This window comes from Eumetopias jubatus, unplaced genomic scaffold, assembly GCF_037043125.1.
Source record: "Eumetopias jubatus isolate StellerSeaLion01/CBP00866 unplaced genomic scaffold, mEumJub1_p1.0 scaffold_2, whole genome shotgun sequence".
Taxonomy (NCBI): domain Eukaryota; kingdom Metazoa; phylum Chordata; class Mammalia; order Carnivora; family Otariidae; genus Eumetopias; species Eumetopias jubatus.
The window spans coordinates 43,864,138-43,890,722 of NW_028274808.1; the positions used below are offsets into that span (position 1 = coordinate 43,864,138).

General features: G+C 46.5%; 1 protein-coding gene across 2 annotated transcripts; it reads left to right on the forward strand.

The window, feature by feature from the left end:
- The first annotated feature begins 1,551 nt into the window (after positions 1 to 1,551).
- NPM2 (nucleophosmin/nucleoplasmin 2) lies at positions 1,552 to 20,973 on the forward strand. Of its 2 annotated transcripts, XM_028114227.1 has the most exons (8): positions 1,552 to 1,609; positions 1,712 to 1,797; positions 1,954 to 2,079; positions 18,767 to 18,860; positions 19,647 to 19,837; positions 19,974 to 20,008; positions 20,811 to 20,844; positions 20,929 to 20,973. In XM_028114227.1, exons 1-8 carry the CDS (start codon positions 1,552 to 1,554, stop codon positions 20,971 to 20,973), a joined length of 669 nt encoding a protein of 222 aa, XP_027970028.1. The 2 variants fall into 2 exon arrangements, with proteins under 2 accessions (XP_027970028.1, XP_087877541.1); XM_088021415.1 differs by lacking the exon at positions 1,954 to 2,079.
- Positions 20,974 to 26,585: the final 5,612 nt, after the last annotated feature.

Below are 26,585 nucleotides of genomic sequence, written 5' to 3' on the forward strand. Positions count from 1 at the left end.
TGGGGGGGGGGGACCTGATTCCTGCACAGCAGAAGCTCCAATCAAGGTTACAGAGGTATGTCCAGTTCCTATGGCACTATTTTTGGAAAAGACTATCTTTTCCCTATTGAATTACCTTGGTACTTTTGTTGAAAAGCATTGAACCTTATTTGTAGGTGAGAAGTTTCCTGGATGGGAGTGAAGGATAAAAATGCAATCAGATCAACTATACTTCATGAAAGAGAGAGAAAGAAAGAAAGAAAAAGAGAAGAAAGAAAAAGAAAGAAAGAAAGAAAGAGAAAGAAAAAGAAAGAAAGAAAGAAAAGAAAAGAAAAAAGAAAAGAAAAGAAAGAAAAAAGGAAAGAGAAAAAGGAAAGGAGAGGAGAGGGGAGGAGGAAGGGGAAGGAGAGGGGAGGAGGAAGGGGAGGGGAAGGAGGGAGAGAAGAAGGGAGGGAGGGAAAGAAAAGAATTTAATCAGAGAGATCCCTGGTTATTTCTGACGTCAGAGATGTCACATGAGCGAGAGAGACGGGGATGTGGTCACTGGAAAGCCTCCTCTTCACTACCCCTACCGCGCCCAAACAAACATTTAAGCGCTGCCCTGAGCCCTGTGAACGGCTGTTGTTCAGTGACTGGTCCTCATAAGGTGTACTCCTCACCAGCAGCCACAGCAGCCTCTCTGGTGACCAAACTCATCCCCACCCCTTCTTCGCCATGGGAGAAATCATCCTTCTGGAAACAGGGCTCTTCTCTGGGGACCATACCCTGGGGGACCGGCCCTCCTGGCCTTGGAAAGGGCCCGCACCTAGAGGACGGCGATGAGCAGGAAAAGCCTTAAAGCGGCTTCCCATGGGGTGGCGAGGCAAGTCTAAGCTCGGCGGTCTCACCCAGTAGGCCTTGGTGAATCCCCAGTGGTCCCGAAGGTGCTGCTCATGGCCTGGTCCTGGACCAGCGGCAAGCAACTTCACCTGGGAACCTGTTAGAAATGCAAATGACCTTGGCCCCACCCAGCCCTCCAACGCCCGGCGCCGCGGAGATGGGACCCGGCCCTGCGCTTTAACAAGCGTCCAGGTGCGCCGAGGCAGGAAGTGGAGGAAGGAATGGCAGCGTCGAACGGGGAAAGAAGGGCCTCTCCTTTAAGACTGAGTCGACGCCCCCCTGCTGCCCCTTCGCGAGCCCCCTAACAGCCTGCAGTGGGCGGTGACGCTCAGGTGGGGCTGGGAGGAGGCCCGAGCGCGGGAGGCGGCGGCGGGCTGGCGAGAGGGCCCGGCCCAGGGGAGGGACAGCCGGGACCACGACGGCACCGACGGGGCTCCCAGGGCACCCGAAGGGCCCGCCGGGGCGGCTCCCATTCCCTCTCCAGCCCGGGCGACCTAAGCGTCTAGCGCCCCGCTCCGCAGGCCCCGGGGCTGCCCCGCTGTGCCGTCCGGGGGCTTGGACTCGGGGTGGCGGGGCGGGACGCGGGTGGCCGCGCTGGGCGCCGGGCGGGCGGGGGCGGCGGGCCCGGCCTCGGCTCACCGCGGACGCCCGTTCCGCACAGCCGCCGGGACCCCGGCTCCCGCACCCAGCGGCATGAATCTCAGCAGCACGAGCAGCGCGGCCGAGAAGGCGCCCAGGGCCACGCTCTGGGGTGAGTGAGGGCCCGGCAGCTCCCGAGCCCGGGGGGTGGGGGGGGGGACGGGGAGCCCCTCCCCTGAGCCGGCCCGGCCCCCTCGACCCTCTCCCTTCGCAGGCTGTGAGCTAAACCAGGAGAAACGGACTTGGACGGTCAAAGCCCAGAAGGAGGGGAGGCAGGACTGTAAGCTGTTGCTCAGTACGGTGGGTGCCTCCCCGCAGGAAGGGTGGTCGGATGCAGCCGGGAGGGACTTGGACAGCTGCGGAGAGCCAGGGGGGCTCTCTGGTCCCAGAAGGTGGAACAGGGTTTCCCTCCGCTGCCCTCCGGTGATGAGGTGGCCTGTCTCCAACCGCTCTCAGATTTGCTTGGGGGAGAAAGCCAAAGAAGAGATGAACCTCGTGGAAATCCTACCCCCAGCCAGCCAGGAAGACAAGAAGACCAAGCCCATCACCATTGCCTCGCTTCAGGCCTCTGTGCTACCCATGGTGAGCCTTTCCCCGCAGGCTTAGGGAGACTGCCTGCCCTGGGGCGGTAGGAGGCCCAGCTCAGTCCTCACCCCCTGGGTGGGGATGGACAGACATCAAGGGGGGATACAGTTGTTCAGCAGTAGGGCAGTCCTGCCTGAGAGGCTATATAGCCCGTGACCGAGAGCCCTGGACTTAGGAGGCAGAGAGCCCCATTTCCATCCCAGCCCACCCTTTACGAGCTGTGTGACCTTGGGCAAGTTAACCGCTTTTCAAAATCACGTTTTTAAACCTTTTGATGCTGGTGACAGGACACTGTTGATGACTTCCATACTGATTGTGTATCCAGAAATTCTTTTTCTAATTTTCTTGAGTTCTTTATGCAAATCATCGTTGTTAATGGCAGTTTTTGTGTCTTTTTTAATCCAACTACACTGTCTCGGACCTCCAGTATAATATTAAGTAAGATAATAACGGTAAATGTCCTTGTTTCATTCTTGATATATATGTATATTTTTATAGATTTATTTATTTGAGAGAGAGCAAATGCGCGTCAGTGTGGTGGAGAGGGAGTCTTAAGCAGATTGCATGCTGAGCACAGAGCTGGATCTCCTGACCCTGAGATCTTGACCTGAGCTGAAACCAAGAGTTGGCCGCTTAACTCACTGAGCCACCCAGGAGCCACTATATGTATATTTTTAAAGGAATGCTTCTAATGTTTCTCCATTAAGTATGACATGTTTGGTAGACACCTTTTTCAGGTCAAGGAAGTCCCCATCTAGTCCTCTCCCTTTTAAAATTGGGATTTCTTCATTTTAATCATAAATGGTTAGCAAATGCTTTTCTATTCAGATAATCATAGGTTCTTTCTTTAACCTGTTAATGTGGTAAGTTATATTAATAGAATACTATTCCGTCAACTTTGCATTCCTAAAATAAACATTATTTGATCATACTATAAATTTCTAGATTTGCTTTGCTAATATATTAAAACTTTTTAAAAAAACTTATATACTTATAAGTGACGTTGACCCATAAACTCTTTATCTTATTTGGGTGTCAAGGCATACTAGCCTCATGAACAGGGGGATGGAGTGTTCTCTCCTTCTATGCGGTGGAACAGTGAAGGTAAGACCAGTATCATCTGTCCCTGAAGACCTGGGAGGCCCATCTGTAAAACTGTCCTTAAACTTTTTTTTTCCCCCTCTGTCCATGAGATCTCCCTAGATCTCATTCATTGCCAGGGTTTTAAAGACCATTTTTACAAATGAAGACTCTGATATTTATTTCTGTAAACCTACTCTCTCTCTTGTGCTCCAGATCCTCTGTCCTGCTCAATGTATTTGATACCTAAGAGATAACCTGTACTTAACAAATCCAAATCCAAACTCTTGATTTTTATCAATAATCTCTTTCCCCACCCCCAAACCTGATCCTCCCCCAGGATATAATTGCTCTTCCAGTTAATCAGGACAAAAACCTCCTTCTCAAACACCGCATATCACCAGCAAATCCTGTTGGCTCTACCTTCAAACATACACCAACCAGTCTGACCACCTCTCAGCACCTCCCTACTATACCCTGGTCCAGGTGACCATTACCTCTTGTTCAATTTTATTGCAGGGCCTCCTACCTGGTCTACCTACCCTTTACCCTTGGTTCCTTATAGTCTATTCCAGGGTTCAACAAACTGCAGAATTAAACCCAGCCCACTGCCTGTTTTTGTAAATAGAGTATTACTGAAACACAGCCACACGCCTTCATTTATGTATTATTCATGCCTATTTTCACTTGGTAACAGCAGAACTGAGTAGTCTCCGCAGAGACCATATGGTTCACAAGCCTAAAATATTTACCGAATATCTACAAAAAACTTTTCCCCAACTCCTGATCTATTCTATGCACAGCTGCCAGAAGGATACTTTTAATTTTTTTTTAATATTTAAGTAATCTCTGCATCCAACGTGGGACTCAAACTAACAACCCCGAGATCAAGAGTTGCAAGCTCTTCTGACTGAGCCAGCCAGGCACCCCCAGAAGGATCCTTTTAAACAAAAGTCAGATCACATTGCTTCTCTCCTAGAACACCTAGGTCAGTGGCTTCCCATTTCACTTCGAATGAAATCCAGGATCCTTTATGTTCTGGCCTGCAGAAACCTCTCTTAATCTCAACCTTTGCTACTCTCCCCTCCCTAACCCTGCTCAAACAACACTGGCTTTCTTGACCGTACCTTGAAAATTCCAAACATACCCCTTTCTAGGAGTCTTGCATTTAATGTTCCCGTGAGAAGGACACACTTGCCCCCATCTTCAATTCAAACTTTGCTCATATGTCCTCCCACTGAAGAAGTCTTCCCTGACCACAAACGGCACCCCCTCTTCCTACCCTTCGATAATCACTTTTTCCCGCATGGGACCCATCACTGGCTCAGTCTTCATTTGTGCCTTGTCTTTCTCCCCAGCCAGGATCTAAGCCTCAAGAGAGCAAGGACTCTACCTGTTTCGTTTACTGCCTTCACCATAATGCCTATAGAGTAGTGCCTGGTATATTGTGGAAACTCGGCATATAATGAATGAGTGAGTAAGGAAGTGAACAAACTATGTGGGACTGGTTTGATTTTGAACTACTGTCATTTATTTAGTAGGTTTGGATCTCATTGTTTCCATTTCTTTGAGTCGTCTTTTTATATCTGCTTTATTGAGATATAATTTATATGCAGTAAGATTCACTAGTGTTGGAGCGCCTTGGTGGTTCAGTAGTTAAGCGTCTGCCTTCAGCTCAGGTCATGATCCCAGGGTCCTGGGATCGAGCCCTGCAAAGGGCTCCCTGCTCCGCGGGAAGCCTGCTTCTTCCTCTCCCACTCCCCCTGCTTGTGTTCCCTCTCTTGCTGTTTCTCTGTCAAATAAATAAATAAACTTTAAAATATATATATAAAATATATAAATAAATATATAAACATCTTATATATGTATAGATATATAGAAAATCTATATATTTATGTTTATGTATTATATATTATTATAAATAAAATCTTTAAAATATATTTATTTCAAGTATTTTCTCCTAGTACATGGCTTGCCTTTTCATAATAGTTTTTTTCGAAGAGCACAAGTTTTTAATTTTTATAAAGTTCAATTTGACTTTTTTTCTCTTTTTAAAAAATATTTTATCTGAGAGAGAGAGAGAGCATGAGCAGCGGGGAGTGGCAGACGGAGAGGCAGGCTCCCCGCTGAGCAGGGAACCTGATGCAGGGCTCAATCCCAGGACCCTGAGATTATGACCTGAGCCGAAGGCAGCTGCTGAACCAACTGAGCCAGCCAGGCACCCCTGACATTTTGTTCTCTTATGGTTCATTTCTTTGGTGTCCTGAGAAATCATTGCCTAAACTAAGGTCACAAATGTTCTCTTCTAAATTTACTTCTTGAAGTGCTATTGTTTTAGCTCTTATATTTAAGTCGATCCATTTCAAGATAATTTTTTTGCATGGTATAAAGTAAGGATAGTGAAACATTTTTTTCTGAGTTTCTATCCAGTGCTCTAGCACCACATTTTTTTTTAAAGACCATCCTTTCACTATATTTGTATTTGTTGGCATTTTTCCATAAATCAATTGCCCATATATGTGCAACTGCACATAAAATATGCAGATATTTCTGTATTGTTTCATTGATTTTTTTTTACCTTTACTCTCATAACAGTGATTTGATTATCGTAGTTTTATAGTGAATCTTAAAATTAGTGTGAGTCTTCCAACTTTGTTGGTCTTTTCTAAAAGTGTGTTGGCAAATTCTAGGTCCTGAGCATTTCCATAGAAATTTCAAAATAGACTTTCTTTAAAAATCAGTCTTTAGGGATTTTGACAGAAGTTGTATTGAGTCTATAGACTGCTCTGAGGGGAATTGGCGTCTTAACAATTTTGAGTCATTAATAATTGAACATATGTTTCTCTATTTAAGTCTTTCACTTTTCACTGTAACATATGTCTTTAACTTAACTTTAACTTTTCCTACTAATATTTTATAGTTTTCAGGGAACTGGTCATATACATACTTTGTAAAATCTACCCCAACATACTGCATGATTTTGGGTGCTATTGAAATTGGTATTAACGTATTTATTGAAGGATAATTCGTGTACCATAAGCTTCGCCTATTAAGGTAAAATCAGATGGTTTTTGGTAAATGAAAGGTGATGTAACCATCACAATCTAAGTTTAGAACATTCTCATCACCCCAAAAAGTAACTCCATACCTACTACCAGTCACTCCCCATCCCCCAGACCTGCAGCACTAGGCAACCATTAATCTATTTTCTGTCCCTGCAGATTGGCCTATTCTGGGCAGTTTATATAAATCGTAAAATGTGTGGTCTTCTGTGAGTGCTTCTTTCACGTAGCATAATGTTTTTTTTTTTTTTAAGATTTTATTTATTTATTCATGAGAGACACAGAGAGAGAGAGCGAGAGAGAGGCAGAGGGAGAAGCAGGCTCCCAAGGAGCAGGGAGCCCGATGCGGGACTCGATCCCAGGACTCTGGGATCATGACCTGAGCCGAAGGCAGACGCTTAACCATCTGAGCCACCCAGGCGCCCTCATGTAGCATAATGTTTTTAAGGTTCATCTGTGTTATAGAATATAACAGTACATTTTTTTATTGCCAAATGATATCCATTGTATGGACAATACCCCATTTCAGTTATCCACTCAGCAGTTTATGGAATTTGTTTTATTTCTACCTATTAATGCTGTTGTGAACATTCATGTACAAATTTTTGTATGAGCATGTGTTTTCATTTCTCTTGAGCATATACCTGGGGGTGTAATTGCCAGGTCATATGGCAGCTTTATGTATATAACATTTTGAGGAACTGCCAAATTGTTTCCTAAAGTAGTCACACCATTTTACAATCCCACCAACAGTGTCTGAGGATTCCCATTTTCCGACATCTTTCAATGCTTGTTATTGTCTGTAATTTTGATTACTCATTTTATTGGGTGTGAACTGGCAGTTCAGTGTGGTTCTTTTTTTTTTTAAGGTTTTATTTATTTAGTTATTTATTTATTTGAGAGAGAGAGCAGGGGAAGGAGCAGAGGGAGAGGGACAAGCAGACTCCACACTGAGCGTGGAGCCCAACATGGAGCTTGATCCCAGGACCCCAAAATCATGACCTGAGATGAAATTAAGAGTCGAAGGATGCTTGACCAACTGAGCCACCCAGGTGCCCCCAATGTGGTTTTGATTTGCTTTACCTAATGACTAATGATGTTGAGCCTCTCTTCGTGTTTTCATTGGTCATTTGTATATCTTTTTTGGAGCATTGTCTATTCAGGTGTTTATTCATTTTTTAAAATTGCACTTGAGTTTGATATTTTAATATTTGTCTTCTTTAAATCGTATGAGTTTTTATATACTCTGCATACAAGCCCCTTATCAGATGACTTGCAAATATTTTCTCTCCCATTTTCTGAGTTGTCTTCTCACTTTCTTGATGCTATCATTTGCAGCACAAGTCTTTACTTTTGATGTAGTCCAATTTATGTTTTATCTTGTTGCTTATGCTTCTAGTGTTGAATCTAAGAAACTGTCACCTAATCCAAGGTCATGAAAATTTGCTCCAATGTTTTCTTCTAGGAGTTTTATAGTTTTAGTTCTTATAGTTAAGTCTCTGATCCATTTTGAGTTCATTTTTGTGTACAGTATAAAGTATGCAGATGGTGAGGCACCTGGGTGGCTCAGTCATTTAAGTGTCCACTCCTGGTTTCAGCTCAGGTCATGATCTCACATTCATGGGATCAAGCCTGCATCCGGCTCCAGGCTCAGTGTGGAGTCTGGTTCATATTCTCAGATCCTACCCCTCTGCCCCTCCGTGCTCGAACTTGCTCCTGCATGCACTCTTGTGCTCTCTCTCAAATAAATAAAATCTTTTAAAAAATGTTTTAAAAAATAAAACAAAATAAAATCTCTAAAAAGAAAAAAAGAAAGAGGGGCCCCTGGGTGACTCAGTCAGTTCAGCATCTGTCTTCCACTCAGGTCATGATCCCGGGGTCCCAGGATCAAGCCCTACGAGGGCTTCCTGCTCCACAGGGAGTCTCCTTCTCCCTCTCCCTCTGCCTGCCACGCCCCCTGCTTGTGCCCGCCCGCACTCTCGCTAGCTCTCACTGTCAAATAAATAAAATCTTAACAAAAAAGTATGCAAATGGTATTTTTAAATGTCATTTTATTGCTGTTCAGTAGTAGTATAGTTATGTAATTGTTTTTGTATTATCTGACCTTGCTAAACTTGCATATAAGTCCTAGCACCTTTTTGTTGATTCCTTAGAATTTGTTATGGATTTATTCATGTTATCTATGAATAAAGTAGTTTAACTTCCTTCATTTCTTTTTCTTGCCTGCCTTCACTGATGAGGACCTCAAATATAATGATGAATAAAAATAGTAACAGCAGGTCTGTCCTTGCCTTTTTCCAGTCTTCTACCATTAAGACAGATGAAGGATTTTTGTAGATGTCCAAATGAGGGTGAGGATGTTCCCTTCTAATTTCCTGAGATATTTTGTCATGAATGGATGTTGAGTTGTCCAAGAATTCTTTTCTGCATCTATTGAGGTTATTTTTTCCTTTATCCTGTTATGTGGCAAATTACATTTACTGATTTTTCAAATTTTATTTCTTTTAATGTTTTTAAATTTTAGGGTATGCTCCATGCCTAACATGGGGCTCGAACTCACACCCCCGAGATCAAGAGTGGCATGAGCCAGCAATACATAAAAGGACAATGCATTATAATCGAATGGGACTTATCCCAAGAATGTACAGTTTTATATATTGCTGAATTCCATTTGCTAATATTTTATTAAGGATATTCATGTTGGGGTGCCTAGCTGGCTCATGCCACTCTTGATCTCAGGGTTGTGAGTTTAAGCCCCATGTTGGGTATAGAGATTGCTTAAAATCTTTTAAAAAAAAGATATTTGTGTCTATATTTATGAGCAACATTGGACTGCTGTTTTCTTGTCATTTCTTGTTTCTGTCTGGTTTTAGTATGAGGGCAATGCTGGCCTCAAAATGAATAGGAAGATCCTCTCTTCTGTTTTCTGAAACAGTTCATGTAACTTTGGTATTTTTTTCTTAAATGTTTTAGTAGAACTCAAGTGTGAAGCATTCTGGTTAACTACAACTTAAATTTCTTTAATAGATTTAGGACAATTTGGGTTGTTTTTTCTTAAGAGAGCTTTATGTCTTTCAAGGAATTTTTCCATTTTGTTCAAGTTGTCAAATTCATTGGCATAGAGTTGTCCATAATATTCCCTTCCTTTCCTGTAAACTCTGTAGTAAATTCTATTCTTTTGTTCCTGATAATGGTAATTTGTGTCTTCTCTCCCATTTCTTTGTACAGTCTGGTTACAGGTTTAATACTTTTATCCATCTTTTCAGGAACCCGCTTTTTGTCTCAACTTTTCTCTATTGTTTACCCACTTTTGTATTTTATTGATCTCTGTTCTTTATTTCCTTTCTTCTGTTTGGATTTTAATTTGCTCTTTTTCTAGTTTTTTAAAGCAGAATCTTACATTATTGATTTTTTTTTTTTTTTTAGACCTTTGGTCTTTTTCTGATACAACCATTTCATGCTTTGATTTTCTTCTAAGCACCTTTCTGACTTCATCCCACAAATGTTGATAAGTACAGTTTTCATCTTCATTCCATTTGAATTATTTTATAGTTATCTTTAGCCCCTGGGGTATTTAGAAATATGTATGTTTTTCTAAGATTCTCTCATTGATTTCTAATTCTGTCTCATTGTGGTCTGAGAAAATACTCTATATAATTTCAGTCTTGTGTTCTGACTTTTATGACCCATAATATGGCCTAGTTTGGTGAATATTTCCTTAATGCTCAAAGAATGTGTGTTCTATGGTTGTATGTATTGTTTTATTACTGTCAATTATATCAAGTTTTGTTGGAGTCTTCTGTATCCTTACTCATTTTCTGCTACTTGATCTGTTACTGAGAAAGGACTGTTGAAGACTTCAACAATAATTATGCTTTTGCCTATTTCTCCTATCAATTATCAGTTTTTACTTCATGTATTTTGAAGTTATTTTATTAGGCACATATACTTCTAGGATTGCTATATCTTCTTGGTTAATTGATCCCTTTATTATGAAATGTCCCTCTTTATCTGGGGTAAATATTCTGAAGTCTACTTGGTCTCATTAATTTAGAACATCTAGCTCCCTTTTGATTAGTGTTTGTGTGCTATATTTTTCCTATTTTTTTGGGGGGGTCATTTTACTTTTAACTTCTGTATCTCTCTATAAAGTAGGTTCCCTTTAGATACCGTATAATTGAGTCTTCCTTATTTAGCCAATCTGGTCATCCCTGCCTTTTAATTAGAGTATTTGAATTATTAATATTTAAAATAATTATCAACAAGGTTGGATTTTAACCTATTGTCCTGCTGTTGGCTTTCCTATTTGTCCCATCTGTGTTCCTTTCTTTTTTTCTGGCTGCCTTTTGGGTTAGCTAAGTGGTTTTTATGATTACATTTTCATCTCCACTATTGGTTTCTTAGATATACCTCACCTCTATTATTTTTTTAGTGGTTGCTCTAGAATTTATAGATGCATCTTTATTTATTTTTAAGATTTTATATTTATTTAATTGACAGAGAGGGAACACAAGCAGGGGGAGTTCGAGAGGGAGAAGCAGGCTTCCCGCAGAGCAGGGAGCCCGATACGGGGCTCGATCCCAGGACCCTGCAATCATGACCCGAGCCGAAGGCAGTTGCTTAACCAGCTGAGCCACCCAGGTGCCCCTATAGATGCATCTTTAAATTACAATGGTCTATATTCAAATAATATTATACCACTTCATGAATGATATGAGAATCTTGCTACAGTATACTTCATTTCCCATTTCCCATCCTTTGTGCTATTCTTGTAATAACTTTTGTTTCCACATATGCTATAAATCCCACACTACATTGTTCATACTTTATTCACGATCCTGAGATCAGGACCTAAGCTGAGATCAAGAGTCAGATGCTTAACCGACTAGCCACCCAGGCATCCCTTAAGTTTTTATTATTTTAGTAACCTCTACACCCAACATGGGGCTTGAACTCACAACCCCAGGATCAAAAGTTGCACACTCTTCCGATTGAACCAGCCAGGCACCCTAGACAGTCTATATTTTAAAGAGATTAGAAATTAGAATAAAACGTTATGTTTACCACTTCTGGTACTCTTCATTCCTTTGTGTAGAACTCTAGGTTGACTTTTTTGCCTTCAACACTTAATAACATTGCTCCATTGACCTTCTAGCTTGCATAATTTGGAGAAATCTAGTATCCTTGTCTTCATTCCTCTTTATGCAATATCTTTTTTTTCCCTCTGGCTGCATTAAGATTTTATCCTTATCACTGGTTTTGAACAATTTATAAAATGCCTTGTTCATTGAACTTCTTTAATTTGTGGTTTCATTGTTTTCATCAAATTTAGAAATTTTGGGGCGCCTGGGTAGCTGAGTCGCTAAGTGTCTGCCTTTGGCTCAGGTCGTGATCCCAGGGTCCTGGGATCGAGCCCCGCATTGGGCTCCCTGCTCAGCAGGGAACCTGCTTCTCCCTCTCCCACTCCCCCTGCCTGTGTTCCCTCTCTCGCTGTGTCTCTCTCTGTCAAATAAATAAATAAAATCTTTAAAAAAAAATTTAGAAATTTTTTGGCCATTATTCTGCAAATATTTTTTTCTGCTCCTCACTTCTCTCTTGGGGAGTCCAATTACAAGTTTATTAATTGTGTTCAAACCTACCTATTTTGTCTCCCTGATCTATCAATTAGCAAAATGATTTGTGTTAAAATTACCAATTATGATTGTGGATTTTCAGTGGATTCCTCTCATAATTTTATTATTTGCTTTATATATGTTTATTTTTCAATTAAAATTTTTAGATAATTGTAGATTTACATATAGCTGTAAGAAATAATACAGGGAGATCCCTATATATTTGCCCAGTTTTCCCCAAGTAACATTTTGCAAAACTGTAATATAACATTGAAATGAGGATATTGACATTGATACAGTCGAGCCATCTTGTTCAATACAATTTCATCACCTAAGTTCATATATTTAGCACCAATGGGGCAGGGAGACAACAGGGATCCCTCAAGATACCCTTTTATAACCACACCCACCTCCCTTCTGCCTCCTGTTCTATCCCTAACCTCTGGCAACTACCAACCTATTCTCCATTTCTAAAATTTTGTTCTAGAAATAGTATACATATGTAACTTTTCTGGAACAGGCTTTTTTTTATTTCCCTCAGCATAATCTGGAGTTTCATCCAAATTGTTTTGTGTATTCTTTTTATTGCTGAGCAGTATTCCATGGTCTCACTCTACCACAGTTCAACCATTCAGCTGTGGAAAAACTGAGCTGATTCCACTTTGGGACTGTTATGAATAAAGCTGCTCTGAACATTTGTGTAAAAAATTTTATGTAAGTATAACTTTTCCTTTCTTTGGGATAAATTCCCAAGAGTACAATTACTGGGTCATATGGTGGCTTCCTGCTCACTTTATTAAAATGCCAAAGTGTTTTCTAAAGTGGCTGTGCCATATACATTTTTACCAGTAACGCACGGGTGATGCCTTCTTCTGCATCCTCACCAACGTTTAATGTTGTCACTATTTGTGTTTTTCTGCCATTCTAAAATGTGTGTCTTGATATCTCATAGTGCTTTTAAGTTGCATTTCCCTAATGGCAAATGATGCTAAACGTCTTGTCATGTGTCCATTTGCCATCTGTGTATTCAGTAAAATGTCTGTTCATGTCTTTTGCCCATTTTTAACTTGGATTGTTTTGTTACTGTTAGGTTTTGGTAATTCTCTATAGATTCTAGACACTAGTCCTTTGTCAAGCCTATGGTTTGCAAATATTTTCTCCCTAGTCTGAGTTGTTTTTTTATCCCTTTCCAATGAACTTTTTTGGAATAAAAATTTTTAGTTTTGATGAGGCCCATCTTACCAGTTTTCCTCTTATGACTTTTGCTGTTAAATCTAAGAACTCTTTGCCTGCTCCAAGATCACAAAGACTTTCTATGTTTTTTTGTCCAAAAGTCTTATAGTTTCATGTTTTGCATTTAAGTCCACAATCTAGAGGTAATTGTGGTAGAAGTTGTGGGGTTGAGGTCAAGCTTCATCTCCTTGCCTCGGGATGTGCAGTTGCTCCGGCCCCATTCATTGAACAAGCTGTCCTCCTCCCTTTAACCAGTCATGCACCTTTGTCAATAATCAGTCTCACGTGTCTGTGTGGGTCTATTTCTAGGTCTTCTGTTTTATTGATCTTTGTGTCTCTCCTTCCAATACCACACAGTCTTGATACTGTAGCTACAGTCTTTTGCGTGTTTAGACTACGTTGTCGATGCATATGATTTACAGAATTATCTTCCTGGTAAACCAACATTAGTTTTTTATCCCCCAAAATGCTTATTGAATTCAAGCTTGCATCATCTGCTATTAATTTGTTTTCCAGTTTTCTCTTAATATCCATTTTCCTTTATTCTTTAGTAATGGAATTCATGACTTTTAGCTGGCCACAGGCTACTGAGAATCAGGCATGGCCATGAAGTTCTGGCCAATGGAATGTAAGCAGAAGTGGTCAAGTGTCCTTAAAGAGAGATCGTGTGACCGTTTTTATCCCTTCCTCCATCCTGCTGGCTGGAATATGGATGTGATGGCTAGAACGTGAGCAGCCATCCTGGACCAGAAGGTGGAAGCCATGTATTAAAGATGGTGGAGTAACACAATAGGAAGAACCTGCATCCCTGATGACTGAAGAGCAGTATATACCCACAGCTGACTGCTTCTATCCAGATTGAGTTTATGTGACAAAGAAATAAGCTTCTGTGTTGTATAAGCCACCAGCATTGAGTTTTCTGCGGCTTGTTACCAAACCGAATCCTAACAAATACAGCTAGCTTCATTTTTGTTTTAGATAGTTATGTTTGCAGTAACAGAGACCCAACTCCAGGGACTCAAACACATTCGAGATTCGTTTCTGTCTTGGATAGAAGACATCCAGACATAGGCAGTACAAGGCTGGTAAGATGGCTCGATGGTCACCAAAGACCCAGGCTTCTCTTCTCTTTCTTCTCTCCTGGGTTCAAAACTTCCATCCTCAAGATCATCTTTGAGTCCAAGAAGACTGCTGCAGCTCCAGCTCTCACTTCTGCATTTAGGGTAATAGGCAAGAAGAAACAGGGGGAGACCAAAGGGACTTTTCTCAGTTCTCTGTCTACCTCTTAAGGAGTCTTCACACAAGCACCACCCACCAAATTCTGCTTATAACTCATTGGTCCAGAAATTAGTAACATGATCACAGCCAACTACACAGGAAACTCAGGAATACAGTCTTCGGTGGGTACAGTATTTGAATAGTATCAGGACACTGCCATTATGGAAAAAGGGAAGAATGGATATTGCAGTAGCCTTGAGAAGCCTCTGCCACACCTGCTAGGTATGCTTCCATGTCTTTTCTTCAACATTTCCATGTGCTTATGTTTTAGGCATGTATCTTATAAGCAGTAAGTAGCTACGTTCCATGTTAATCTATCTGACCAATATAGTCCGTTTATGTTTACTGTGATGCTAATATACTTGGATTTATTTGTAATATGTACTTTGTGATTCTATATTCCTTGCTTTTTCATGTTTTGTTTTTCTTTTATCTCCTTTTTCTGTCTTTTATCAGATTAAGGTTTCTTTTCCCCTTTTCTATTGGTTTGGAAGCTGTTGAATCTCATTCTGATTTTTATTATTAATTTTTTAACAATCATGCATGATTAGTCTAAAATTAATATTCTATTCCTCCTCCCAAACAATCAGGGGAGATTTTCTAATTACCTTCTTCTTAACTTACCTGTTATCATGCAGTGTCTTAGCTTCAGCTTGTTTTAAACCCACTCAATACTAGTCAATACTAGTATGATTTCGTTTTACAATAATGCTTGCTTGGATTTTTCTTTGTTGACCAAGTTTCTTGCTCACCCCACTGCTGCTTGTATCCACCTCTTCCTTTTCCATGTAATTGTCCTCTTTTAAAAAAAAATTCTTTAAATTCAATTTAGTTAACATATACTGTAGTCTTAGTTTCAGGGGTAGAATTCAGTGATTCATCAGTTGTATTTAACACCTAGTGCTCCTCACATCACATGCCCCCCTTAAGGCCCATCACCCAGTTACTGCATGCCCCCACCCCCATTCCCTCCAGCAATCCTCGGTTTCCTGGAGTTAAGTGTCTATTATGGTTTGCCCCCCTCTCTCTGTTTTTATATCATTTTTCCTTCCCTTCCCCTGTGTTCATGTTTTGTTTCTCAAGTTCCACATATGCATGAAATCACATGGTATTTGTCTTTCTCTGATGCACTTACTTCACTTAGCATAATACCCTCTAGTTCCATCCATGTCGTTGCAAATGGCAAAATTTCATGCTTTTTGATGGCTGAGTAATATTTGTGTGTGTGTGTGTGTGTGTGTGTGTGTGTGTGTGTGTGTGTATACCACCTTTTGTTTTGTTTTGTTTTTTAATTTAAATTCAATTAATTAACATATATTATTTGTTTCAGGGGTCCGGGTCTGTGATTCATCAATCTTACATGACACCCAGTGCTCATTACAACACATACCCTCCCCATTGTCCATCACCCAGTTACCCCATCCCCCCACCCCTCTCCTCTCCAGCAACCCTCAGTTTGTTTCCTAAGATTGTGAGTCTCTTATGGTTTGTCTCCCTCTCTATACCACCTCTTCTTTATCCATTCATCTGTCAATGGACATATGGGCTCCTTCCATAGTTTGGCTATTGTGGACATTGCTGCTATAAACATTGGGGTGCATGTGCCCCTTCAGATCACTATGTTTATATCCTTTGGATAAATACCTAGTAGTGCAATTGCTGGGTAATAGGCTACCTCCCTACTGTTTTTAAGGAACAGGAGGAAACTCCATACTATTTTCCAGAATGGCTGCACCAGTAATTGTCATCTTTTTGACACCTCATTGAGTAGGTCTGGGAGTAGTGAACTTACTTGGGCTTTGCCTGGAAATATCTTTATTTTACCCTCATTGCTTCATGATAGTTTGGCTGTGTATAATTCTACAAAGAGGGGAGTTTCCCTCGAAACTTTGAAGATGTCATTCTATTCTTCTGGTTTTTGACGTTGCTGTCAAAACCTTCAGTCTGTCTGATTATTGTTCCTTTTTTGGAAATCTGTCTTTCCTCTCTGGTTTATTTTAAGATAACCTCTTTTTGTTTTTGCTATCCACCATTTCACTGTGGGATGTTCAGGTGTACATTTATTTTTATTTATCTGTTCAGAACTTAGGTTTCCTGGATGTGAGGATCTGTGTCCTTGACGGTTTCTAGAAGCTCTTGGTTATCACTTTGCATATTGATTCCATTACTTTTAGTCCCTTACTGTGATGAGATGCATGTTAGATCTGCTCATTCTGTCCTCCATACCTCTCAGCTTCTCTTTTGTATTTTGTTCATCTGTCTCTATGTGCTGCATACCGGGCAGTTTCTTCACAGCACAATTCCAGTTTCCTGATCCTTGTTTTAGCTGGTTTATTCTGCTTTTTAACCCTTTGTTCAGTCTAGAAGCTGCATTTGGTTCTTTTTATTTCTCCTAATACCTGTTCTTACAGTTCTGATTCCTACTTTTGTTTATTTGATTTTCATCAATCTAATTTCACAATTGTTTAGATTGTTTCTCTTTTATATCAGGTTCTTGCTTGTGCTGGTCTGCGGTCATCTTGTTTCCTTCTGCTCACTCTAGCAGGATTGTGTCTTGTATGTTTTTTGTGATTTTTAGATGAGGAGCTGTCTTCAGGGTCTTGTTTTTTTCTCTTAAAGAATTCCATGTGAAAAAAATTGACAAGTGTCCCAAGAGAACAGTTTTGTATTTGTGTCTGCCATTTGCCCAGGAATGTCACCAGTCTGGGATTCTATACAAGTTTCTGGACTTGGCAGTACTCACCAAGTGAATTCAAACTTTGTGTGGGAGGGAGGTACAGCCTGTGAGTACAGGTTCTCACAGGAAACTTATTTATGCCCCTTGCATTTCCTTCCTTCAGTGGTGGGGGGAGGGGGAGTTCCTAGTAGGTGGGTTTGGAATTCTGCAGTTCCTAGCCTCTCCCCAACCCTGGAGCTTTTTACTGAGGTGCAACCCTTAGAGGGTCCTAGCCTCCATTCAGCGGGCTCTGTGACAGCGTTCCTCTTTTGAACCCAGGCCCTGTCTCCTGTCCATGAGTGTGTGTTAAAACCTAAGGCCACGGGATGCCTGGGTGGCTCAGTTGGTTAAGCGTCTGCCTTTGGCTCAGGTCATGATCCTAGGGTCCTGGGATCAAGTCCCGCAATTGGGCTCCTTGTTCAGTGGGGACCCTGCTTCTCCCTCTGCCTGCCTCTCTCTCTCTCTCTCTCTCTCTCTCTCTCTCTCTCTCTCTCTCTGGCAAATAAATAAATAAGATCTTAAACTCAAGGCCAGAGCTGTTTTCAGGCATATCTCCCCCTCAGCTGCTTACGGCACCTGTGCTTGCCACGCTGCCCCTTCTTTTCTGGTGCATGGGACCTCTTCTGTCTTACTATTCAGCCATGCAATGAAAACATTGGAATATATTTTATCCAGCATTTCTGGGTGTTGATGGCTGCAGAGTTTCAGTTTTCATTTATCTCCTTCCTGTCTGAGCCCAAAACTCTAAATTAATCTCCCTAAGCCTCAGTTCCCTCCTCTGTAAAGTCATGGCACCTCCATCATGGGATTGTCCTGAGGGGTTCGATAAATAAAGCCTGTAAAATGCTTAGCATAGGGCCTGGCACACGGTAGGCAGTCAATAAATGGGAGTATCATCATTGATACTCCAGAAAATTTGGAAAGTTTGGAGAAGTATAAGGAAAGGAAATATCGTACTGTCCCCTGAAAATTATGGTTCATACTTAAGAGAAGTCTAACTGTATTCATATGTATATCCACACACTACTGGTACTGTACATACCACTTTGTGTCTGCTTTTCTCGTTTGATTCGTGTCTTATTCAGGTGGGCCACCATAACAAAATACCATAGAGTGAGGGGCATTTATTTTGTCACAGTTCTGAACGTCTGAGACCAGGGTGCCAGCAAGGTCGCATATGGGGAGGGACCCTCTTCCTGGCTTGCAGATGGCCGCCTGCTCTCTCTGTCCTCACACGGCAGAGAGACAGAGACAGAGGGAAGCCTCTGGCCTCCTTTACAAGGGCACTCATCCCATCATGAGGGCCCAGCTCTCATGACCTCATCTAATCCTAATTTCCTCTCAAAGGCCCCACCTCCAAATATCCTCACACTGGAGGTTAGGGCTTCACATAAGAATTTGGGGGATACAGTTCAGTCGGTGGCAATCACACTTCTCTACTGAACAGCTGCCCCTCAGCTTGGAAGCCTGTCTGGGATCTTTAACAAGAGCGGGGTTATCAGATTCACATTCTTCTCTGACAGAATCCACCTCAACAGGAAGGGGCTGATGACACAGTGAGGCCCAGAGAACCTGAAGTGTGTGTAGTTGGGGTTTGGGGAATCAATTCTGAGTGTTTCTGCCAGAGAGCAGCTCCCAGGCAGCCTCCAGGGGTGAGTGAGCCCATCTTCTCCACTCCTGCCCCTGCATCCCTCCCCCTGCAGGTCGTTCTGATGGGACTGGAGCTTTCTCCTCCAGTCACTTTCCAGCTCCGGGCTGGCTCTGGACCTGTGTTCCTCAGTGGCCAGGAACTTTACGGTAAGTCAGAGCTTGGACCTGGGGAAGGTCTCAGAGTGCAGTACCTAGCACCCAGGGCCAAGAGGGGACCTGGCACTCCAACGCTGGAGGGATTCTTGAGTTATTAGCAAAAATCCCCAAAGGCAACGTGATTGCCAGTAGTCTGGACTGGGAGTCCTGCTTTACCCCCCTGCCTCTGTGGGCCACAGTCCCCTTGCCTGTAACACCAGGGTGGGGGTATACTTGGTTTCATCTTCAAAGAGCAGCTGGGAGGAATAAACGGGACATCCAGGAAAAATTTGCGGGGTGCCTCGTGCTACCGCACTCAGAGTGTCAGCTGCTGTGAGGCGCGTGGCTGGAGGGGCCGTACGGACCCCCAGCAAGCCGCCGCGCCGCCAACTCTTCCTGGCCTCCTCTGTGCGGTTGTCCCTCTTTCGTCAGGGCACTGCCCTACCCCAAGACCCTGGCAAGGCTCTCCTTCCCTCAGGATGAGGTCCGCATTCCTCAGCCGCCCCCTTCGCTGGCACCCTCCGCCCACCCTCCCTCGCCTGACTGCTTCCCAGCCAGAGCCGCGGCGGGTCCCTTCCCCTGCCCTCCCCTGCCCTCCCCTGCCACCCCGGCTTCTCCGGGGTTCTGGGCCCTTCACATCACCCGAGCCTCCACTTTGTCAGAGAGGCCAGAAAGGGTCTAGAGGAGGTGGCAGGTGCTGGCTTCCCCAGGGCAGCTCTGACGGCGAGACCCATGGCGGAACGGGAGCTCGCCAGAGACCCGGAGCTCCGCGGCCCTGCCCCCTTCCCTGCGCCGCAGACGCTGCAGACCCGTCCTGGGAGGAAGAGGAGGAGGCGCTGGACGAGGAGGAGGAGGAGGAGGAAGGTGACAGCGGCGAGGTTGACGACGACGAGGACGACGACGACGACGTAGATGTGTCCCTGGAGGAGGAGACCCCTCTTAAACAAGTCAAGAGGCTGGCGCCCCAGAAGCAGACCAGCGTCGCCAAGGTGAGGCAAGGGACCCCCAGAGGCTCCCCAGAAGGGGGCCAGGCCCGCCGCGGGCTGGGTGCCTGAGTGAGAGAAGCCTGGCCAGGGCCCGCCGGGCGCTCAGCGGCAGGCCGTGCCGCTTGTGTTTGCTTCCCAGAAAAAGAAGGTGGAGAAGGCAGAGGAGGCCGTGAGGTAACTCTTTCCCTCTATTAAGTCGGCCGCGATCTTGTAGCGGGGGTACGTGGGGCTAGAAGGGGCCTGCCATGTGTGCACGCCGGTATGAGCCTCCTGCCGCAGCCTCTGGGGAAGCCTTAAAGTATGCTTACCTTTTGCCCTAATTCCACTTAAGGCAATTCCTTCCGAAGGAGCCCACCCAAAATATGGGTAAAATGATAGGCACTGAGATACGCATTATTCAAGTAACAGTAAAAAATGGAAGCATTCCAAATGTTGGCCAATATAGTATTTGATTGAGCCATGTCACATTTTCCCAATGGCATGTGACCTGGTGCCTATGAAGAATATAGCATCCTGGAAAGTGTTTATTGAATTTTTAAAGCAGGATGTTAAGTCATATTCATGTTATTTCATATGCTTTTAGAAGAAAACAAAGCAAAAAACCCTAAAGGGAAACGCACCAAAATGTTAATACTGGTGGGGAAATAAAGAAAATAAGTAATTTAATCTCTATTTGCTATATATTGTGCAAAGTAGTTGAACATTACTTTTATAATGAAAAAGACCCATTTGTGATAAATAAAAGAAAGCAGATGGAAGCCTGAGAAGAACAAAACATCTTGTTTAAAATAAGACAGAGTGGTCCCCGGCAGGTGACAGGCGGAGAGGTAAATTCTCGGCAGCTTCCAACTCTCCAGGTCACAGCCCCCTGCTTTCAGTGTGGGCACTGCGAGGGTCTGGGCTACTGGTGTCAGGCTGAGTGCTCTCTTCTTCCCACCCACATCCCCTCTCCTTGCCCCACCCCACCCAATTCCAGACCCAGGCTTAAAGACAAGAGTCCTGTGAAAAAGGTGAGTACCAGGAGAAGGGGCTGGTCCTGGTGGGGGGAGGAGGGGGAGGGAGTGGGACACTGGCGCCCCCCCTTCTCTCCATAGGCCAAACCCACACTCAAACCCAAAAAGCCGGGATTCAAGAAATGAGCCAGGAGTGGCCTGGCTGCAGGGACCAAGGGAGAGCCACCTAGAGCACATGCAGGGTGGCCTTCCTCGGCGCGTTCCCCAGGTTCCCCCCTACGCAGCCTCTCTCCATCTGAGTCTGAATGGGATGGAGCTGTTGGGGGCGACACAAGAGGCCCTCACTCCCAACTCTCGAGTTTCAGCAGGACCTGGAGGGAAAAGCTCCAACCTCGGGGCCACAATAAAGTTTGCTTTGTCAGGACCTTGTTTCTGCCATCTGCTCCCAGGGGCCGGCCTTCTTGCTGCTGCAGTGAGCCCGTGTGCCCGGCAGAGGGCGGCCGCGCGCCAGCTGGGTTCTGCTCTGCTCTTTTACCTCCCTTTACCTCCCTCTCTTGTTCTCAAACTCCCACCCACTCCCACTCCCACCCCCCCAGCTTCGGGGAAAAAACCAAGTGTCTCAACCCCTTGCCCAGCTTCAACTTTCTGCCCCTGGCCTGAGGGAGGGAGCTCCAGCTGGTGTGAGTCTTTCTGTGTCCACACTCGCTTGTGGCTGGCCCGTTTGCCACGTGCCGAACCAAGGGGTGAGAGCTGCCCACCCTGCCAGGAAGGGCCTTGGCCCGTCAGACTAGCCTGAGGATCTTCTCTCCTGGCCCTAATCACGTCTGTCGCTTGTCAAATACACAGGACATCTATTGGAACCCCAGAGGAGGGATGCTAGTTGTGCGCTTCCAGGCTTGCCTCCTGTTCAGGGTGAGCTCTTGCTCATTTGTGTGCAGATCTGTGTCAGGCAAGAGCCCGGAGGCCTGGACCTTCAAGGACACCCTCCCAGGCAGGGCACATGAGGCAGGCTTTACAGAGTCTCTAGAGGGTCTCTTACAGGAGGTGGACAGGTAAACACTCTTAACTCCCCTGTGAGGCATCCCCCAGGACAGTTCCTGGAGCCACAGAACAGGGCTCCCCAGAGTGTTCGGGTGAGGCAAGGGGGGACTGGCAAGGGGGTGAATGACCTGGAGCCTGGGTCACCCATGGTGACACACAGATGGCCCCCCACTTGGGCTTATACTTGCAGGGCCTCTGCTGGGCTTCTCCCTGGCCCTCCCCCACACCTCCACCTGCCAGACCTAAAGTGGGCCAATGGGGAGATGGCCCTGCCTCTCTCCAGGATCCGGAGGCAGGGTCCCAGAAGGTGGGAGGCCTGAATGCCGGCATGAGAAGGTCAGCAGGCAGGCTTTTGTGTCCGTGTTCAGCCTCCGTTTCTCTCGAAGCCAGGAGAGACGGAGGAGGGTAGGGCTAGCGTTCTTACTGCTTGCTCTCGTCACCCCATAGGACAGATGTGGGCATCGCCCCACCCTCTAACAAATGAGAATGAGCCACTGACCTCTGGTCACCCGGACAGCAATTCACATCTGGCTCCAGGTGGGCAGCAGGCATTTCTCATGGCTTCATGCCACAGTGACACAGAGTTGGGGAGACAAATTCTTCACCTTCAAGTCCCCTCCAGCCTCATGGAAACAAAAGCCAACAACAAAATGTCAGTTACTGTCCAGTGCTTTGCAGGAAGTGAAACAGGCTAACTTCCAGGCTGGAGAAGTGCTGTTGGGAGATCAGAGGAAGCCCCTCAAAGAAGAGGAGTGACAAGAAGGGGGTGGCAGGCCCCAGGAGTAGCCGGCAGAAGGACACTTGTCCTTCTGCCCGGGCAGGGGCCAAGAATGCAAAGGGCCTGAGGCAGAGCAAGCTTGGGGGTCTGAACAAAAGAAGATTGCCATCATTGTAGGAAGAACGTGCTGGGCGTGCAGGGCTATGGGTGCAGCCTGGAGGGCCTCCCGGGACTCACTCCCGTTAAGCCCGGCTTCTCAGACCTGGAAGATGAGGCACAGAGAGGTGAAACAACTTGCCCCCAGGGCCACAGAGCTAGTGGAGGAACCAGGGTTCCCACCAGGTAGTGTGGCCCCCAGCTCTTTAACCACTCCGGATGGGAGTGGGGAGAGCCCCGCAGAGGAGCGCTAGGAAGTCTCATGAACTGAAAGCGGTCGTTAGAATGCAGGCCGGGAGTTAGACTGGGCAGCCCCCAGCCACACAGGGACTTCTTCCCTCTGCCGGCCCCTTGCCCCAGGCCAACGCCCCAGCAGCCTGGCTGCGCCCGGGGTCTGCACAGAAGGGCCGGCGACAACTACACCGCTGACTTGGCCTCCGAGTGCTGGCAGGTGCTGGCAGGCGGTAGGGACCGAGTGACAAAGAGGAAGGGCTCCCCGGCCTGGACAGGTCCAGGTGCCTTTTGCCCTGCCCCAGCTCCAGCCCCAGCCCTTCTGTTTTTCAACAGGAAAAGGGTGAGCCGGGTCGAAGCAGGTGGTGACAAGTGGCAGGTCTGCAGGTGGGCTCTGCGGGCTCTGTGTCTGCACCAGCTGGGCTGTTAGAAGGAGCAGGCGTGAGACGCCTCAGTTGGGGGGTGTTGAACTTGGCACTAGGGGGTGGGGATTAACCAATGCAGCCCAGGCTACTTCTCACTTCCCTTATCACCTCCTGCCACCTCCCCCCATAAATGTTAATGAACCCTACCTTCTGCCTCCCAGCTCCCTCTAGTCAAGGGAGAGAGTGGGGCAAAATTTAGGTAAACTGAGTCTGGGCCACATAAGAGGGTCTAGGCCCCTTGCCCCCATTCTTTTGGTCCTTGATACTTTTCAGGGAGTGTCTACCTCAGTTGGTACTCATGGTGGCAGTTTTGACAGCATCGATAATGGCCATTTCCTTTTTACAAATTAGCAAGCTGAGACCAGAGAAGTGAGGGGCTTGCCATAGGTCACACAGCCCATGGAGGACAGGGCCTGGGGATGGGGATAAAATCCATGGAACACTCTCCATGCTGCCTCCCCTCTTGGAGCCCAGCACTGGCCTCCCCATAGGGGTAAAGGAGCAAGCTGAGTCAGAAAGCCAGGCCTGCGGGTGCACAATGGGAAGGGACAACGAGCAGATGTCGCACCATGAAACAGGCTACCCAGCCATGCCCCAGAGCCCCCTGGCACAGGCCCCTGGCTGAGCCCCAAGGCCAAGCTTGACTGCTGGCATCTGTTGCCATGGAGACCCAGGCCTGGCTGGGGGGCTGGCCAGTGACAACAGGCCCCTCCCCCACCGATAGGAACCAGGCACTCAGGCTCAGAAAACTGGGGCCCAGACAGCGCTAGGTGGCACTCCCCACACCTGACTCCTTATTTCATTCCATCTCCCAGCTCACCAGTCCACCCCACAATTCCAATTCGGAACTACCTCCATGCATCTGCTCTTACCTGTCATCCCAGGATTGAGGGCAGCAGGAGGTAGCCCTGAGTACCCTGTCCGGGAGGTAGCCCTGAGTACCCTGTCCGGGAGCTAGGAGCAGGCACACATGCGGGTGAGGTCGCGGGCTCCCCGGAGAATAGAGCCAGAGCCAGCACCAACCACAGCAGAGAGGGAGATTCAGGCATTTCCTCAGGGGAGGCGGAGTTTAAATCCTGCCCCAAATGGAACAAATGTGGAAAATGGAAATGATCAGGAGCATTGGTCTGGGCAAAAGCAGAGAAGCAGGACAGGCTGGGGCTTGCTCAGAAAATGGTGAGCACTGGACTGGGAGTCTGGTTACCCGATGCCTTGTCCAAGTCATGCCACTCACTAACTAGCTGTGAGACCCTCCCTGGGCCTCCTCAGGGACCAAATGAAGAATCTCTAAGAGCCCTTCCGGTTTTTTGCGTTTTTGTTTTTTAAGATTTTATTTATTTATTTGACGGAGAGAGACACAGCGAGAGCAGGAACACAAGCAGGGGGAGTGGGAGAGGGAGAAGCAGGCTTTTCGAGAGCAGGGAGCCCGATGCGGGGCTCGATCCCAGGACCCCGGGACCACGACCCGAGCCGAAGGCAGACGCTTAAGGACTGAGCCACCCAGGTGCCCCGAGCCCTTCCAGTTTTGACAGTATGATTCTAGTATTGTTCCAACCCCGGACTCCCCCAGTTACAGGACTACCTCCGCACTTCCCAGGCCAGGTCAGGCTCAACAGGACCCTGAGCCCCGCCATGGGGCACCAGGGGCGGAGCTGGGAGCCAGGTGCTGGAGCTGGACTGCTGGAGGTGGCCAGGAGGTGGCCTTGGGTCTTGTCTGGGGTGGGGGGAGGGGTGGCAGACAACTTTGTGGATTGATCTAGCTCAGGAAGGTGAGAAGGAGGCCTGGAGGTGAGAGTTTCGCCCTCCTGCTCATCTCTTTAGGTAAATACATCCACACCCAGCATTTCCCCTTCTCTTTCCATCCTGGGGGCACTTAGACCTCACAGCCCAGAGCTGAGGTGTGAGCTCTGCTTCCCGACGCGGGGGGCTTCCCTCGGAGATCCCCCTAAGCACGAGCCTGCTTCCACAGTCACCATCCCCCACCTTCTGTAGGGAAGGAACAGTTAGAGTCCCTGGTCACCAGCTTCTGGGACCTTGGATATCGCAGCCCGGAGGGCATGGACACAGCAGAAAGTCTCCAGATGAGATCCATGTGGAATAGAAAGAGCATGGACTTTAAGAACCTAGTTCCACCATTCACTAGCTGGGTCATTCTGAGCTAACTACCTACCAGTGTGCCTCAGTTTCTACAGCGTGTCTGTAGAATGGGGTAATACTGGCACGGTACAGAGCAGGGTGGGACCAGAGGTCATGTGACGAGGCTGGTGGGCACTTCATCCCAGGCAGCTGCTGGTAGGCGCGGGGAGGAGGCCCTAGGGACAGCTTCTGCCCCAGAGAGGATGATGGGTGAGGCCCAAGAACATATTACACCTTTTGGCGTCTGCTCAGTGCAGTTATCTCATTTGGTCCTCCGACATCCTGAGGCGGTACTGTCCCATTTCGAGGAGAAAAGTGCCCGGGGCCCTGAGAAAAGTAGCTTGTGCCAATGCACCAGCTCTTCTCCGAGTCTGTCTTTTCTGAGACAGGTCCTTCCACAGCCCCAGCTGCGCCTTCTCCCCCATCCCTGGCCCCCCACCTGTTGCACCCACTATTTGCTGCCAGTTGGGACAGCCTTAACACCTCCATCCCGGTGGCCAGACAGCAGAGAGGGGGAGCAAGGGGTGACAGAGGCAGTGGAAGCGAGCGCTCCTAGCCAAGCCCACCGCCTGCCCCCTGGAGGGAGGCTCCTCCTTTTAAGGCTGCTTCTGGGAATTTCCACCCCCAGAGCCAGACTCAGCAACCCCTGGCCCGGAATGATACCTGCGCTCTCCCTTGGGGAGGTGGGGCACCAGACCTGAGGGCAGGAGAAGCTGGCCCTGAGAGGGGAGGAGGGGCCCTCCGGTCCAGGTCTGAGGGTCAGGGGAAACGGGGGAGACCACAGGGGCCAGCCTCCTTATCCAGCAGCTCCATCCTCTGTGCTTGGTAGCCCAGCAAGAGGCTGGCGGCCCCGCCGGTGGCTGCTTTGCTGGCTCACTGGCCAGGAAGGTGGACACCTCACACCTCAGGCTCCCAATTGCGCCCTCCTCCCCCACTCCTCCTCCCCTCCCCTCGCTCTCCTCCTCTCCCCCCTGAAAACCTGTGGCTTGAAGAGACCTTGGCTTCTCTGGGACTCTACCCCTGGGGACTGCCCATATCTGCTCCTGAGTTTGGGGGCAGGGGGGCAACGGCCCCAAGAAATCTCTCCGGCG

What these genes read in the sequence shown, in the direction of transcription:
- NPM2 (XM_028114227.1), top strand. Translation starts at nt 1,552, where the DNA reads ATGAATCTCAGCAGCACGAGCAGCGCGGCCGAGAAGGCGCCCAGGGCC. An exon ending in GCCCAGGGCCACGCTCTGGG is followed by an intron (nt 1,610 to 1,711) that starts GTGAGTGAGGGC and finishes CTCCCTTCGCAG; the next exon opens with GCTGTGAGCTAAACCAGGAG. An exon ending in CAGTGGCCAGGAACTTTACG is followed by an intron (nt 18,861 to 19,646) that starts GTAAGTCAGAGC and finishes CCTGCGCCGCAG; the next exon opens with ACGCTGCAGACCCGTCCTGG.